General features: G+C 37.3%; 1 protein-coding gene across 11 annotated transcripts in view; it reads right to left on the reverse strand.

Annotated features, from left to right (window-relative positions):
- Nucleotides 1-18,300, reverse strand: part of DNAJC6 (DnaJ heat shock protein family (Hsp40) member C6) — a 171,993-nt gene that overhangs the window by 6,537 nt on the left and 147,156 nt on the right. For 8 of the 11 annotated variants that reach the window (XM_037826999.1, XM_037827004.1, XM_037827001.1 and 5 more), the window contains 3 exons: nt 15,865-15,933; nt 14,704-14,838; nt 2,444-2,707 (listed from right to left, as the gene is read on the reverse strand). In XM_037826999.1, the coding sequence (XP_037682927.1) occupies nt 2,444-2,707; nt 14,704-14,838; nt 15,865-15,933 (468 nt within the window). The remainder of the gene's footprint in view (nt 1-2,443; nt 2,708-14,703; nt 14,839-15,864; nt 15,934-18,300) is intronic. The other 3 variants (XM_037827000.1, XM_037826998.1, XM_037826997.1) reach the window with 2 other exon arrangements.

Raw genomic sequence — 18,300 nt, forward strand, 5'->3', positions numbered from 1 at the left:
CCATCTTTTTACAGATCAGGCTACTCAGGATTAGTTAGTACTGGCAATGGGACTAGGTACTTGCAATCTAATGTCCTTACCACTGCACCAGGACTGATCAACCCCTGATATGTATGCTACTGTTTCTCTGCCCACATTTCTAGTCAACCATAGTATTCTTTGTCTCTGTGTTCCTTTCTCAAACTATTTGGAAAGGCAGTCTTGCATGATGGGCAAAGACTACAGATCTAGACTCCCCAGTCTGGAACTCCAGCTCTGCCACTTTTGGGAGATGTGACCTTGGGCAAGTTATGTAACATCTCTATGCTTCAAATGCCTCATCTGTAAAATGGGAATATGATGATATTACTTACCTCATAGGGTTATTGTGAGAATTATTGAGTTAACATTTTAAAGTGCTTAGAACGGACCCTGGATATTTAAATGTGTTTTTTTTTAATTAAAACAAAACAGAACCAAACACAACATTCCAACCAAACCATATAAACCAAAGTCTGGTGTCTGAGTTGAAATCCATTTGCCATCTCTATACTGTAAGATGTTCTGTACACACACTTGCATGTGCACAAACTAAAATGTAACTAGGGAGACTAGGGATTTTGTCTATTTCATTCACTGCTTTATCTCCAATGCTTTCTACACTGAAGATGCTCTGTAAATGTTTGCTGATGGAAGACACTTCTCCAACACATACTGAAAACAGAAATGGAGGGGAAACAACATGACTCTATGAAATTGTACAAGGAATATCCCCTGCTAACCAAAGAACCAACATGACATTACCTGTTCCCAACAAAAGAATCCCTATAATGTTAGTACTGTGAGAAGGTAAGGATGATCTGTGTCATGGCCAGTGGGATGTAACAGTTAAGAGCCAGAGCTCTGAATTCAGATTGTCTGGGTTCAAATGCTAACTCTGTCACAAGCTTTAGAAACTTGGGGAATTATTGCTCTGTGTCATAGATTTTACACCTATGATATGGGGTTTTTTTGAAGATTACATGAAATAATACATGAAAAATGCTTAGAATAGTACCTGACACATATTAAACACTCAATAAACATCAGCTACTATTACTAGGAAAAGCAAAAGAATTGCCTTCATGTCCCATTGAAAGTCCTGTTCCCTCATCATGTCCCTCCATACTTCATTCTATGATAAGATCAAATCAACTGAAATGTAGAATGTATCATAATAGGCCTTTAAATTTTTTTTAATTAGAGAAGTTGTTTAATTAGTTTTTAAATTAGAGGTTTACAGAAAAATTATGTAAATACAGCATTTCCTATAGCCCCCGATTGTTGACACTTTGCAACAGTGTGGTATCTTGGTTACAACTGATGAAAGAATATAAAAATCTTACTATTACCTATAGTCCATAGTTTACATTAGGGTGTATTTTTCCTCATATATCACCTGATTATTAACACTTTGCAACAGTGTGGCACATTTGTTAAAATTCGTGAAAGAACATTTTTATAATTGTGCTATTACCTATAGTCCATTGTTTGAATTAGGGTTCACTGTGTTTTACAGTCCTACGTTGTATCCTTTTAATTTGTATTCTAGTAACATATATATGACCTAAAACTTCTCCTTTTAACCACATTCACATATACAATTCAGTGCCATTAACACACTCACAGTACTGTGCTACCATCACCACCATCCATTTCCAGAACTCTACAATCAGCCTAAATAGAAACTCTATACTAAGCATTAACTACCCATTCCTAATAATAGGCCTTTTAACAAAGTTGAATTTAACCATCCCTTCTATGCACAACATGTTATTTTTTACCCTTTGTCAAAATCCCATCCAGAGCATCTTCTAGACTTAGCTATTGGCTTGTTTTACGTTCTTCCATCTTTCTTCTCAGAAGAGAGGAAAAACCATCACAGGAGCTCCACTGATCTCAGGAACACCCACCAACCAGAGTGTAAGGAAGACAAATGCCCAAGACACACACATTCCTCTAATTAGGATCCAAGGGCAAATATGAACACAGTGCTTGAAAGGTTCCAAACCTTTCCCTTTCCAAACCACCCCTACCAAAGAAACAACAGCTTCAAAATCCATCCACCCACCCACTCACATCCACTCATTCAATATTCTAGTGCCTACTATGTGTCAAGCACTATGCTGGGTGTCAGTGATAATGTGGTAAATAAGACACAGGCCCTGCCCACAATCTGTTTTCAGGGCAAAAAGAGACAGATGAGTGAGCCACATTTACAAAATGGTGTGTTAAGTGTTCAAAGCATGGTAAACCCATGGCGCTCCAGGCATAGCGTTGGAGGTGAGGATCATGTTGGTCTCTGTAACTGTAAGAATGCCTCAGCAATGACTGGAATTGCTTTGTGTTTCCTTCCTCAGACACACACACCCAGGCAGTACAACACAGCCCACCCTGTAGCCAAGCCCTATACCATCATCCTTACCCAAACTGGCCGATCCTTTCCCACGCTCATTTTGGCTCCCAGGCATGGCTGAGAAGCTCACGTTGTAGTTGGGTCGGTTCTGGGGAGAGGAGTGGGGCATGCTGGACTGTGGCTTGGACTGCGACTGCTGCCAGGTGTAGCCAGCCCCCTGCTGCCACCCTCCACTGAGAGGCTGGGGAGATGCTTTCTGTGGTGAGCTGAGGGGCGGAAAGCCTCCACCCAGTCCAGTCGGTGTGGTGGGTTTGCTGGCAAACGAAGAGCTACCTATGGAAAAAAGGGAAGAAGATGTGAGGCTACCTCAAGCAGCCTCTAATTCTTGTGCCTGAGATTTGTTTGCAATGATGTAAGTGGAAAGTGCCTTGACTGATAAAACAATTAACCTCCTTAATAGTTAAGGAAAGAGTGGGCTCATATATTTTCATTTAATCCCAACAATGACATTTTTAGGTTTGTATTAATAGCCCCATTTGCATTATTCAGTTGAAAACACTGCAGCTCAGGCAGTAAAGTGATTTCCTCAAAGTCACACAGCCAGCAAGTGGCAGAACTAGGACTGAAATATATGGCTTTGACCCGAGCCAGAACAGCCCGGCTCTTCCCACTGTGCCACCCCCGCCACCCCCACCCCCATCCCTTGTCCCACCTTCTAAACAGATTCTATTTCTTCTTAGAGCAGAAGCTACCATATGACATTGGCTGGGAATAAAACAGAACAAATTCATTCACTAAGGTACTATTAAATTTCAATTATCAGGATTAATCATTTGTTTGTTATAAAGACAAGCATGGTTAGCGCCTAAGAGTAAATAAAGCTGTTTTGAAATTTCACAAGTAGGTTTCAATTTCACACTTCTTACATTTCATTGTAGGAGAGCGAGCTCCTCTCTGACAATTTTGATGGGGACAAAGGATCTTATTCAAGCTTTGGAAAATGGTATTACCTTGTGCCAGGAATTTAAGTAGAATTCTCATTCTGTAATCTCCTAAATTTTTAAGCACTCATTGCACACATACTGGGCTGTTTCCAAAATATGAAGACCAGCTGTGGCTTGTGTTTAAAGAGATAAAATGAGAAACTGAAATGAAGTGATCTCCAAAGTCCCTTTACAACTAACATTTACATAGCTCTTCAGAATTTACAAAATGCATTCATGTGCATGGCTGCCTTTAATCTACATAACTCCCCCAGGAGGTGGTACTACTGATTATTGACTCCACTTTAAACATGGAAAGATCAAGGGTCACAGGGGTTTACTGACATGCTCATGAACACACAGCTAGTATAATAGGGCTGTGACCTGGCCATAAGCCTCTTCACTCCAAACCTCTGGCTCATTTCCTTACCCCAATCCCTAATTCCTCCCCAAATCTCTGAGCCTTTCACTACAACCCATCCCTACTGTCTCCTCCTTCCATAGATATTTTCTCTCTTTTCTGATCCTGGGACTTCTTCTTCTTTCCCCACTGGGAATGTTATATAATGGCCACTAGTCTTGGAGTTAACCTGAGTTTGAATCTCAGCTCTATCACTCACTCATGTATTCATTTAACCATTAATTGGTGAGCACCTACAATGTACCAGGTACTGTGCTGGGCACTGGGAATATAGCTAAGAAGAAGCTATAGAGAATCTTTGCTTTTCGGAATCCTAATGAAAAACTTCACCTCTTTGAGTTATGTGAAATCAGAACTATATATCACAGGTCTGCTGTAAAATCCTTTACAAACACTTAATTCAGAGGCATTATATATTATAAAACAACACAAGTTCCCATGCCCAGCACATGCCTGGTGTATCATAACGGCTCAGTAAATACTTGATGATAGGAAAAGGTAATGATGAGGCTTATACTCTGAAGTTTGGCATTGCCCCTTTTCAGGCTATAACTCATAGCATAAAGCTTGTCTTCATGGACCCCTGGGCCACTCCACCAACAGCACATCAACATACACCTAAGGTTGCGTATTCATTTTGCAATGGGGGTTCCATTTTATATTGTTAGGAATGCTTACTATCTTTTCCTGAATATTTCTATTTATTATTTAAAAGTTTGTTAAATATGGAGAAATTAAAAAACTAAAAAAAAGAAAAACTCTACATTCCCACCACACTTTCATTCATTTGGTCATTTATGAAACAGTATTGAGCATCATCTAGTGTCGCACTGCAGATACAATGATGAAAAGGCAGGTGCCGACCCTCTTCTCATGGGGCTCATCAGTAGTGCAAGACTTTCTGATGTCTACCCTCGCAGGATATTTCCTACCCATGTCCAGCAGTTCTAACTGTTAATGCTATTGAAGCAGACAATTGACAGAAATGCAAAGCAATAGCCAAACTCAGAGGCCACAGCTATCCCACCGAAACCTAAAGCACTGGTTCTCAACCTTGACCGCACAATAGAATCATTTACAGAGCTTCTTTTAAATATGAGAGAAATTGTGGATTTACAAAAAAAATCATGCATAAAATATAGGGTTCCCATATAGTACCCTATAAATAACATATTACATTGGTGTGGTACATCTGTTACAACTGACGAAGCACATTTTTATAATTATACTGTTAACTAACGTCCATGGTTTAACTCACAGTTCACTGTTTGTTTTGTACCATTTTATGCATTTAAAAAATTTTTATTCTAATAACATAAGCCTAAAATTTCCCCCTTTTCACTACATTCAAATATTTAACTCAATACTGTTAAGTATGTTCACCACGTTGTACTACCAAAAGCTTTACATTATCCCATAGAAACTTTGTACATTTTAAGCATTAACTCACTATTCCTTATCTCCCACCCCATCCCCTGGTAACCTATAGTGTAAATTCTGACTCTATGAGTTTTCTTATTCTAATTATTTCATACCAGTGAGACCATACAAATATTTGTCCTTTTGTGTCTGGCCTATTTCACTCAACATTATGTCTTCAAGGTTCATCCATGTTGTCACATATATCAGAACTTCATTCCTTTCAATAGCTGACTGATATTCCACTGTATGAATATACCACATGTTGTTTATCCATTCATCAGTTGATAGGCCCTTGGGTTGCTTTCATCTTTTGGCAATTGTGAATAATGCAACTATGACAATTGGTGTGCAGATATCTGCTTGAGTCCTTGCTTTCAATTCTTTTGGGTATATACCTAGAAGTGTGACTGCCAGGTCACATGGTAATTCTATACTTAACTTTCTGAGAAACTGCCAAATTGTCTTCCACAGCAGCTGCACAATTTTACATTCCCCCTGGCAATAAATGAGTATTCCTTCCACAGCAGCTGCACAATTTTACATTCCCACTGGCAATAAACGAGTATTCCTATTTCTCCACATCCTCTCCAACACCTGTAATTTTCCATTTTTAATAGTAGCCATTCTAGTGGGTGTGCAGTAGCATCTCATTGTGGTTTTGATTCCCTAATGACTAATGATGTTGAGCATCTTTTCATGTGCTTTTTGACCACTTATATATTTCCTTTGGAGAAATGTCTGTTCAAGTCTTTTGCTCATTTTTTAATTGGGGTGTTTGTCTTTTTGTTGTTGGGTTAAAGGATTTCTTTACACATTCGGATATTAAACCCTTATCAGATATGTGGTTTCCAAGTATTTTCTTCCATTGTGCAGGTTGTCTTTTTACTTTCAGGAGAAAGTCCTTTGATGCACAGAAGTTTTTAATTTTGTTTCATGTACTTTGGGTGCAAAGTCCAAGAAACCACTGCCTACCACAAGGCTCTGAAGATGCTTCCCTATATTTTCTTCCAGGAGTTTGATAGTTCTGGCTCTTATATTTAGGTCTTTGGTCCATTTTGAGTTGGTTTTTGTATATGGTGTGAGGTAGGGTCCCACCTTCAAGTTTTTCATAGGGATATCCATTTTCTCAGCACCATTTGATGAAGAGACTGTTCCTTCCTGTAGTAAGTTTTAAGAACAGGAAGTGTGAGTCCTCCAACTTCATTGTTCTATTTCAAGATGGCTTTGGTTATTCAGGGCCCCTTATACTTTCATGTAAATTTGATGATTGGCTTTTCCGTTTCTGCAAAGAAGGCTGTTGGGATTTTTATTACGATTGCATTGAATCTGTAAAGTCACTGTGGGTAGAACAGACATCATAACAATGTTTAGTCTTCCAATCCATGAACATGGATTGTCCTTCCATTTATTTCAGTCTTCTTTGATTTCTTTAACAATGTTTTTCTGTGTACAAATCCTTTATATCCTTGGTTGGATTTATTCCTAGATATTTGATTCATTTTGTTGCTATGATAAACGGAATTTGTTCTTGATTTTTTCTTCTGATTTTCCATTACTAGTGTATAGAAACACTATTGATTTGGTAGTGTTGATCTTGTACCCTGCCATTTGCTGAATTCATTTATCAGGCTCTAGGAGCATTGTTGTGGATGTCTCAGGATTCTTTTTTTTATATAGGATCATGTCATCTGCAAGTAGGGAAAGTTTTACTTCTTCCTTTCAATTTCAATAACTTATTTCTTTTTCTTGCCTAACTTCCTGTACAATATTGAATTACAGTGGTGACAGTGGGCATCCTGTCTTGTTCTAGATCTTAGAGGGAAAGCTTTCTGTCTTTCATCATTAAGTATGATGTCAGCTGTGGATTTTTCATATATGCTCTTTATCATGTTGAGGAAGTTTCCTTCTGTTCTTAGTTCTATAAGTTTCTTTATCAAGGACTGTTTTATTTTGTCAAATACCTTTTTGGCATCAATTGAGATGATCATGAGTTTTTTTTCCCCCTTCCTTCTGTTAATGTGGTATATTACATTAACTGATTTTCTTCTGTTGAATTACCCTTGCATACTTGGGATAAATCCAACTTGATCATGGTGTATCTATTCTTTCAGTATGCTGTTGGATTCCGTTTGCTAGTATTTTGTTGAGGATTTTGCATCTATATTCATAAGAGATATTGATCTGTAATTTTCTTTTCTTGTGGTATCTTTATCTACTTGTGGTATGAAAGTGATATTGGCCTCGTAGAATAAATTAGAGAGTGTTCACTTCAATTTTTTGAAAGAGTTTGAGCAGGATTGGTGTTCATTCTTCTTGTAATGTTTGGTAAAATTCCCCTCTAAAGCCTTCTGGTCCTGGGCTTTTCATTGATGGGAGGTTTTTGATTACCAATTCAATTTCTTTACTAGTTATTTGTTTGTTGAGATCTTATGTTTCCTCCTGAGTCAGTGTAGATAGTTTGTATGTTTCTAGGAAGTTAGCTCTTTATCTAGGTTATCTAATATGTTAGAATACAGTTGTTCAATTATCCTCTTATAGTCCTTTGTGGGGTAGGTAATAATGTCCCCTTTTTCATTTTGATTTTAGTTATTTGTGTCTTCTCTCTTTTTTAATTCATAAGTCTGGCTAAAGATTTGTCAATTTCTTTGAACTTCTCAAAAAAACAACTTTTGGTTTTGTTGATTCTATTTTTTTTTTTATTCTTATTTCATTTATCTCCACTCTAATCTATGTTGTTTCCTTTCTTCTGCTCACTTTTGGTTTAGTTTGCTCTTTTTTCTAGTTCTTCCAGTTCTGAAGTTATGTCTCTGATTTGAACTCTTTCTTCTTTCTTAACATAAGCATTTAAAGCTATAAATATCCCTCTCAACATTTCCTTTGCTGCATATCAAAAGTTTTGGTATGTTATATTTTCATTTTCATTTGCCTCAAGATACTTTCTAATTACTCTTGTAATTTCCTCTTTAACCCACAGTTGTTAAAGGGTATGTTGTTTAATTTCTACATTTTGTGACTTTTCCATTTTTCCCTTTTTATTGATTTCTAACTTCATTCCATTGTGGTCAGAGAAGATACTTTGTATAGATTCCCATATTTTTTAATTTATTGAGACCTATTTTGTGATCTAACGTGGTCTATCCTGGAGAATGATCCATATGTATTCAAGAACAATATGTATTCTTTTGCTATTGGGTGAAGTATACTATATATGTTGGTTAGGTCTATTTGATTTAGAGTATCGTTCAAGTCTTCTATTTCCTTATTGATATTCTGTCTATGTGCTCCATTCATTATTGAAAGTGGTACATTAAAGTATCCTATTATTGATATTGATCCATCTATTTCTCCCTTAAAATCTGTCAGTATTCGTTTCATATATTTTGTGTTTCTGATGTTAAGTTCATATATATTTATAATTGTTTTGTCTTCTTGTTGAATTTTATCAGTAAATAAAGACCACCTTTGTCCCTCATAACTGTATTTTACCTTAAGTATATTTTATCTGATATTAGTATAGCTATCCCAGCTCTCTTTTGATTACTACTTGCATGGTACATTTTTTCCATCCTTTCACTTTCAACCTACTTATGTCTTTGAATTTAAGATGAGTCTCTTATATACAATATATAGTTGGGTCATTTTATATCCATTCTGCCAATCTCTGCCTTTGACTGGAGAATTTAATTCATTTATATTTAAAGTAACTACTGATAACGCAGGACATTCTTCTGCCATTTTGCTGTTTAGTGTTTGTAAAACCTATACCTTTTTGCCCCTCAGTTCTTCCATTAATGCCTAATTTCATATTTATTTGATTTTTTGTGTTGTACCATATTGAGTCTCTTCTCATTTCTGTCTGGATATTTTTTTCATATATTTTCCTTATTACCATAGGGTTAAAATTTAACATCTAATATACATAACAATCATATTTGATTTGATACCAATTTGATTTCAACAGCATGCACAAACACTGTTCCTATACACCTCCATCCCTCCCCCCCCTTTTTTTTTGGCAGTTGTTAAAAATTATATCTTTGTACAATTTATATCCAAAACCATAGATGTATCATTAACTTTTATGCATTTGCATTTTAGTACCTGTAGGAAGTGAATTTACATGCCAAACAACACAGTACAATAATAGTGGCATTTAGAAGTACCCAAAAGGTTACCTTTACTGGAGATTTTTATTTCTTTATGCTGCTTTGAACCATGGTCTAGTGTCCTTTCCTTCCAGTGTGACGAACTCCCTTTAGCATTGCTTGTAGAACAAGTCTAGTAGTGATGAAGTCCCTCAGCTTTTGTTTATCTGGGAACTTTAAATCTCTCCCTCATTTTTGAAAGTAAGTCTCACTGGATGTAAAATTCTTGGTTGGCAGTTGCTTTCTGTCAGCACTTTAAGTATTTCAACACCCTGCCTTTTTGTCTCCACAGTTTCTTATGAGAAATCGGAACTTGATCTAATTGGGACTCCCTTGTACATAACACGTTGCTTTTCTCTTGCAGCTTTCAGAATCCTCTCCTTCCTTGCATTTGACAGTATGATCAGTATATAACAGGGCATATTCTTCTTCATGCATATCCTTGGTGTTCTGGTTTCTTGGATGTGAACATTCACTTCTTTTGCTATGTTTGGGAAGTTTTTCTGTCATTATTTCTTTGAATATTCCTCCTGTCACTTTCTCTCTTTCTTCCACTTCTGGAACTCCCATAATGCATACATTGGTATGTTTGATGACTCCCAGAGGACTCTTAAGCTATTTCCACATTTTAGAATTCTGTTTTCTTTTTGCTTCTCAGCTTGACTAATTTCAATTGTCTTGTCTTCACATTCACTGGTTCTTTTTTCTGCCAGCTCCAATTTTCTGTTGAAACCCTCCAAGAAATTTTTCATTTCAGTTATTGTGGTCTTCAACTACAGAACTTCTGTTTGGTTCCTTTTAAAAATTTCTATCTCCTTTTTGAGATTCTCGTATTGCTCATTCAATGTTTTCCTGGTATCATTTAGTTCTCTGCCTGTATTTTCCTTCATCTCCTTGAGCATACTGACTGTTTTCCTGATATCCTTTAGTTCTTTGCATTTTCCTTCATATCCTTGAGCATACTGAAAATCATTTTTTAGAAACAATTCTTTATCCTGTACGTCCACAGTTTGGTCTTCACTGATGTTTTCTGGATTTTCATCTTCTTCCTTTGGATGGGTCATCACTTTCTGTTTGTTTGTTTGTCTTGTAATTTTTTGTTGCACACTGCACATTTTAATATTTTTAAATATTAACTCTGGGATTTATTCCCTGAGATGTCTGTTTCTTGAGTTTGCATTCAGTTAGTGATATGATAGAGATTTTTTTGAGTGTTAGGAGCTAAGAAAACCAAGCAAATCTAAGCAAAAACAAACAAACAAACAAACAAACAAAGTACCACTTATCACCATCTTTGCAAATTGGCTTTGATTGACTGGTGCTCACCTTCAGAGTTCAGCCCTCCCAGCAGGCCTAGCCCAAGGTGAATGCAAAGTGCAGGGTCCTCTCTGTCTTTTCTGGGCCTGTCTTGTCTTGAGCTTGGCTTGCTAGTGGCCTTAGGAGTCCTGATATTTACAGGAGTTTGAATGCTCCCTCTATTTTCCAAAGAACTGACCTTTACCCTCTCCCAGGTGTTCCACTGCAGGACTTCAGGTAAGGGACTTAAAGCTCAGACTGCCGACCTCAATTGTTTTTCACACTGCTTTCATTGTTTGAAACTGCTTTTGCCTGGACAGAAAATTCTGGGAGGTGGGGTTTGCTGTAGAGAAGCTTCCCAAGTCAGTCTTTCACAGCAAGCACAAGGCCAGGGACCCACAAAGGGATCACCACCTGGCTCCAAACTGCCCTGGGGAGGGAACGAGTAAGGGACAAGGCACCAAGAGCTTCTCCCATGGCTTCGCAAAGCTGAGCTTTCTTGACTCAGTACAGGCCCAGCAAATGCAGCTCTTCAATTGTCCTTTGCAAGTCTGAGGGAGTATACCTTCTTTAAGTCTCCTCCACTGCCTTTGTCTGTGGCATGTTGAAACAATGACCACCCTCAGAACTGGACCCCTAAAGTAGCTAATCAAAAGCAATGACCAGTTATTGGACCGTACCCCCACACACACCCAGATCTTGGGGGAATAGTTTTTTATGTCCCTCTCTGGCACAAGCAAGCTACATCGTGAGTGAAAACCCACGCTAGAACCCACTGCTGCTTGCCATGAGACTGGGGGATGGGAGATGGTAAACACCACATGGAGAGAGCAATTTACTGGTATTTACCACAATTTACCAGCCTCTCCCTACCACTTTTCCCTGGATGCTGTATGGTGTTCTACTGGACTCTGGAGTTTTGAGGTAGTTGATTCAGACAGTTCTTGCCTGTGTAATAGTTGTTCTGGTAGAGGGATTGATTCTTGGGGCTTCCTACTCTACCATCTTCTCACAATTCTCCACCTAAGGCGCTTTTAAAACTTCCTATACCCAAGTCTCATTCCAGACTACTTAAATCAGATTATCTATGGGAACCATCAAGGTGTTGGTGATTGTATCAGAATTGTTTACTCTGACAATACCTTGAGGAGAAGTACACTGTCTTTTGTCTTTTCTGAATTGCAGTTATATAATTTGGAAGTTTCATTTTTACTCACAGCACTTGCCTAGGAGTGCTTATAACCTTCACTCAGATTTCTGTTCACTGTGTGGCTTTAGGAAAGTCATTTAACCTTCCTAAGTTAAGTGACTTAAGAAATGGGGAAACTTAGGAAACCAGTATCTTCAAAGGGAAGTTATAAGAATTACTATATTACAAAAACTATAAAGAACTACTGAACTTCTCTTGTTTGTAGCAGTGTGGATGTAGCTATTCTGAACTATTTTTGTTGTCTGTCTATAAATATGTTCTGATCCAGGGAAACAGGAGATACACATACAGAATAAGTGAAGGAAAGGGAGAGCCCTGTGGTATTGGATTGGAATGATAAGTATCTAAATTTACCCATCTTCTATCTCTGCCTACTGAAAGGGTCTAGAACCAATAACATCTCAGTACAATGAACATACTTAGCACACAGATCTTGTTTTCTAATTACCATTCCCCCTAAAAAGAACAAGGGTTCTTTGGAGAATGGTTGATTCCAGGACTGGGCATAAAAAGATCTATAAAAAGCTATGGATCATCCTGTGCCATAAAGGAAGAAAGTTCTCAAAAATACATAGGGTCAAGCCAAAAGGACATAAAGCAAGAACAAAGGGGCTTCCATAAACCAAATCTGGGAAAAACTATACAACAAAATGAATAATGACAGTAATGAATGATAATTCACTGTATTTTAAAGAGTCCATCAATCCACTGTGATGACAGATTGATACAGGTGGACAGGTATATGATAGATGCGGATGACAGATTAGATAGAATGATGAAGAGAAAGAAGTTTAGACTCTTACTTACAGTAAAGTAAGTAAAATACCTCAGTAAAATGTCAACTGACATAATAGAAGAAAGGACAGAATTAGAAAATTGCAATTTTGCAAACATCATAATAGTAATTGATTCAGGCCAGAATCATTAATGAATACTAAAACCAGTGAGTAAAAGTCTGATGGAGAATAGGATATTCTCAATTAGGACTATCTCAAATAGGATAGTCTCAAAATATCTCTCCCAGGTTAGTAGCTATTATTTACAAAATGGTAACTACAGTGAAGAAACCTGGCAGACACCACTTTAACCAATTGATTAAAGTTAACATAAAAATTTAAATACACCAAACTGAAAGACTTTTTCAGCTGGCCTATACCCTTCAAATATCAATGTCATAAAAGACCAAGAAACAGTGAGGAGTGGTCCCAGATTAAAGGAGTCTGCAGAGAAATGACAATAAAATGAAAGATGTGATGTTGGGTTTAAAAAAAGAACTTCCTATAAATATCACCTCCTCAGAGAGGCATTCCCTAGCCACCCAATATTTAAATTAACACCCATCCCATCCATCACTCACCACCCCCTTCCCTGCCTTATTTTTCTTCATAATACTCAGCACATTGGTTATGGGTACAAGCTCCAGAGCTAGGCATCTTGGTGTTGAATCCCTGTGACTTGGGCATGTTACTTAAACTTTTGTGCCCCCATTTTCTCATCCGCAAAATGAGGATTATAATACTCCCTACTTCAAAAGATCACTGGGATGATGAAATGATACATGTAAAGAACTTAACATAATTCCTGGCAAACAGTAAAGCCCTCTATAAACATTCACTGTTATTTTTATAATTGGACGTTATATTATATATCCATTTACTGTTTGCTTCCTCTTCTAGAATATAAGCTTTAGGAAGCAAGAGTTTTGTTATTTTTTTTGTTTTTGTTTCTTTGGTTTTTGTTAGAACTAGCACATGGAAGGCACCTAGTAAATATTTGTGGAATGAATAAATGGTTGGAAGTGAGCAATGAATGAGATTTTAAGTAGAATTTCACCTGATGTTATTACCTTAAAATTTGAAACTTATTTGTATTAAGACACAAAGAAGGGAGTAGAGGAAGAGAACTGTGCACAATAAATTTGAGAGCTCCTAAAAGAGTATAGAATGAGGTCTGAAGAATCTGATACGATTACTAGCAAATACGGTGGACATCCTCTTGTTCCCTGCAGACAATTTGGGTGCAAATGCTGCAGGGGTGCTTTCCGAGAACCTAGATTATCAACATCACCAATTTAAACCTGTTTCAGGGCTACCCCATCTTTATTTAACAACTCTACACTGACCTAAAAGAGGAAGAAAATAGAAGGAAGAAAAGGTTTCAGAACATGCTAACTCAATGAACTACTCCTTAAAAAAAGGTTCCTTGGTGAAATAGGTTTGAAAACCCTATAGACTGTATGTTTGTCAGAGAGCATCAGCATAAACACTGATTCTCAGAAGTTTCTGCAATAATCAAAATTAACTGAACCCAGTGTTTCCCAAACTCCCTTGCTCATGGAACACTTCTCCTTAAACAACTATTAACATGGTAGAGAACACTTTAGAAACACCATATAGAGAGTCTGTTATCTGTATAGAATTTTACAAACTGAGCAGAGGGCATTGTAGATAACGGGGAGAAGACAGATAATAGTACAAGGATCTCACTTGTAACATCACAGTAATGCTATGAAAGGCTGGCACCATGTGGCACAAATCTATCTGACCAGCCTCATCTTTCACCAGTTCCCTACTGATTACCTTTGCTGTAGCCAAACTCTGTTGTCAGATGTTCCTTGAGCCTCTAACTTTATTCATACTACTAGCCCAATATGAAGAAATGATTGAAGAAATGATGCCTATTTCATTTTGTTTTGTTTTGTTTTTTTAAGACCAATTTCAGGTATCACAGCACAGCTTAAGAATACACACTATTTTATTTTAGGTCCCAGGTGGCAACACCAGATCACTGTAATATCAAAAATTTAGATTTGAGTTTTCGTAACCATAAGTAAAGATTATTTATATCTTAACCTGCTAAGTTTGTACCAAGTGCCCCAAGGTCGGCAAAAGGATCCAGAGCATGGGGCTTGTTTACATGGGTAGGAGTGCCATGCGAGGATCCTGTTGGGCTGGTGGCAGCTGACTTGCTTCCCATTCCAAAACCTGCTGAAAAGAAAATGAGAGAATAGAAAATGAGGTCATTTTCCAAGGTTGAATTGTGAAATTTAGAATTCCAGAGCTATGGCCCATCTTTGTCTCTAGAGCAAATTAGGACAGGGTTTGGAAATGTGTACGAGTTGTTAGACTCTGTTTCACTGACTTGGGTGAATGGTGGCCTAGAGCAGGGACAGGACACAGAAAAGACACAGGTGGCCTTCTGGCCTCACCTGTGAACTGTTATTTCCAGTGTTTACCTTCCATGTCACCTAACTTCATTCTCTTCTATGGGCTATGGAGCCAGACCTGGATCCGAATTCTAGCTTTGCCTCTTGAGAGCTGAGTAACTATTTGTTTAACATCTCTTAACATCAACATGTTCTTATTGGTAAAAAAGAGGTCACAGCAACTGATTCAGAAGATTGCTGTGATGGGCATATAGTGTATGGATCTGTGTGTGTGTGTTCGTATGTGTCTATAATTTGTACAGGGTCAGGAACGCAGCTCTCAATAGATGCCATAGTTGCCTTAAGGAAGATACCTTATTTATTACAGGCAAATCCAGCCCTGGAACAAGTACTTTCTGGAGAACGAAGAATATACAACTTTATTCAATACCTAGTATATGCAAGAGACCTACAAATAAGTTATTTTATTTAAACGTATACAACTGTGTGGGGCAAGAATTATTATTCCCATTTTACAGATAAGAAAACTGAGGCCCAGACCTGTCAAAAAATCCAAGAGCTTCTAAGCAGTAGAGGTGGATAGATACGCAGATGTGTCTGATTCTACTATCAAGACAGACATTCAGCAAATGAGATTTTAAAAAGTTAAGTAACGTATAATATGTAGCATTATTATGTCATCAAATGCAGTGGAAAAAGCTTAACTGGAATATGCATCTTTAGGAAAAATCAATGCAAGTTACATGAATAGGCTATAATACTCCATAAATATGCACTTCATCCTGTGGGAAGGAATATGCTTTGGCAATTGGTTAAACATGTACAAAAATAATCTGCTAACCTTTACCTGGTTTAGCATGCCAGTCCCAACCTCCTGAAACATCTGGCTGAATGTTCACAGCAGGTGTACTGGAAGCTACAAATGGGGAGAAGAAAAAGAATGAGAATGAGATAGCTCAGAACCTACTTTTCTGAATTCACACAGGAAGATGCCATCTCCTCCATGAAGACTACATGACCTCCCAAGGGATTTATTCATTCTTCTATGCTCTCACCACACTCTGCAACATGACATTTTGTGCTTTCATACATGGTTATTCATATGAGGGTTAGGAGAAGCCATATATTGGTTGTCATTGTTCCTTCTGTGCTTTACCTCCATATCCAGCATATAATATATATTCAATCCATACACTTTCAATCAGAACTGCACATATGTCAGTCTTCACTAAATTGTTAAGTTTTTTGAAGGCTAGAAGTATCTTATTCATCTTTGAGTGTCTCACCTCTACATTTAACATAGAATATGTGGGTAATAAGAAAACAGAAAGAAAAAAAAACCTTTTCTTCTTAGATTGGCATTAACAAGTGTGCCAGGGGCATGTTTTCTTGTCGGCTGTGACATGAATAGACAACGATGGGTAATCTAGAACAAGTGTTGGACACTGACTATATACCATGTACCAAGTTGGTGTCAGGAATATAGCTATTGTCACTCAAAACAAACCCATTACAGCTTCAAAATAGATCATTCCAATCCCTCTCAAAATTCTAAATGAAGAAGTTAAAAGAAATTCTCAGTTAAAGAGAGTCACATGCATTAGAGGAATGAATACACATTGTTAGTGTGTTTTTTCTGCATCCATAAAATCCACAGGTTAAAACAGAATTCTGTAAGGAAGAATTTCATCCTAAGGAACCTCTAGGTTCTGCCCATAAAATCAGTGAATAAAATGCAAATACTAAACTAACGTTGCAAATGAAATTTTTAAAATACACACACACACATATGCAATGCCAAGAAATCAAGATTAGCATTATGAAACCTTATATTTAACTGTTTTGTCTGCTTGATACAAACCAAGACATCTTGTACCTTCCCATCATTAAGTTAAAAAGAACATGTCATTATCGACAATAACATTCTTTTCTTTTTAATCCTCTGTTCTTTTTTTCCACAAACCCACCATTATCCATGAAAAGTGAGATGAAAACTAGACAATTTTGCTAACGTGCCATCTGATTTCCTTTTAAACTCTGATCTTGGTTTTACATCAAACAAAGGAGTTAAAACTTCAACCTTATTACTAATATTACTAATCAAACACAAAAAGCCTTTTGACTACCTACTGCTAATCCTTAAGAAGCTTAAAATCTGTTGGAGAGAAAAAGAATATACACAATTGAAAAAGTAATTATCTAATTTTCTATTTTGTCTTTTATTTTGGTTATTTGTTTATTTGTTCTTCCAACACCATGCCCCAAGGGATCCTTCTCTTCAGGCTAGATGCTCAATAAATATTTCATGAACTCAAATGCTGTATTTCTTGTTTTCAGAAGACTTTTGTAGAAATCTGGAGGAAGCAGGCCAAGGATTTGGAGGTTGGCACTCTTACTCCCTGAGTTGACATCTCAGACCCACTAAGAGTGGACCAATAATTGTTTTCCCAGCAAGGATAGGGGAAAATTCTTTTCATTCATTGACATGACACAGGTCAAAAGAAGTGTGGCCACAAAACAAAGGGTTGCTAGCAGGTCTAGACTGGCTGATAAACCACTTGTTCTAACCAACTCACAAGAAACACAGAAATGGTCCCAGAATTGCCATGCTGAAGTATGCACATTCATGCCCATGAGACATAAAAGGAAGAACTTTTATCAAAATGATAAATTCAAAGTATTAAAATCAGAAACATGTATAATATTATAGATTCTATCACTATACATCAAAGAAACTTTGACAGGAAAACAAGAGTAAATTGATTTTATATTTACATATTAGATACCTAGATGATAGATAGATGGAAGTAGATCGAGGGAGGGAGAGAGGGAGGGTAGGAAGGAAGGAAGGAAAATAATCTACTTCGTGCCTATAATTCTTCCAGGCATTAGGGATACATTAATCAACAAAACAAAAATCCCTGCTTTTGGGAGCTCATGTTCTAATAGGGAGAGACAGACAACAAAAAATAAACATAACCCATAAGTAAATCATTCATTATATTGGAAGTTAATAAATACTGTGAAAAATAAAAAGTAGAACAAATTAAGAAAAGTCCATAGTCTGGGGCAGGGAGATGCACTGAGAACTGAAATGGAGTGGGCAGAGAAGACTTCACAGAGAAAATGACTTTTGAGAAAACACTCAAAGGAGGTGAAGGAGTCAGGCAGATGTCTGGGGAAGAGTATGTGAGGTAGTAAACACCCAGCAGAACAGCAAAGAGGCCACTGTGGCTGAAGTGGAGAGAGCAAGGGTAAGAAGGGAGAGAGAAGGGAGAGAAGA

The sequence above is a fragment of the Choloepus didactylus genome, chromosome 2, assembly GCF_015220235.1.
Source record: "Choloepus didactylus isolate mChoDid1 chromosome 2, mChoDid1.pri, whole genome shotgun sequence".
NCBI lineage: Eukaryota > Metazoa > Chordata > Mammalia > Pilosa > Megalonychidae > Choloepus > Choloepus didactylus.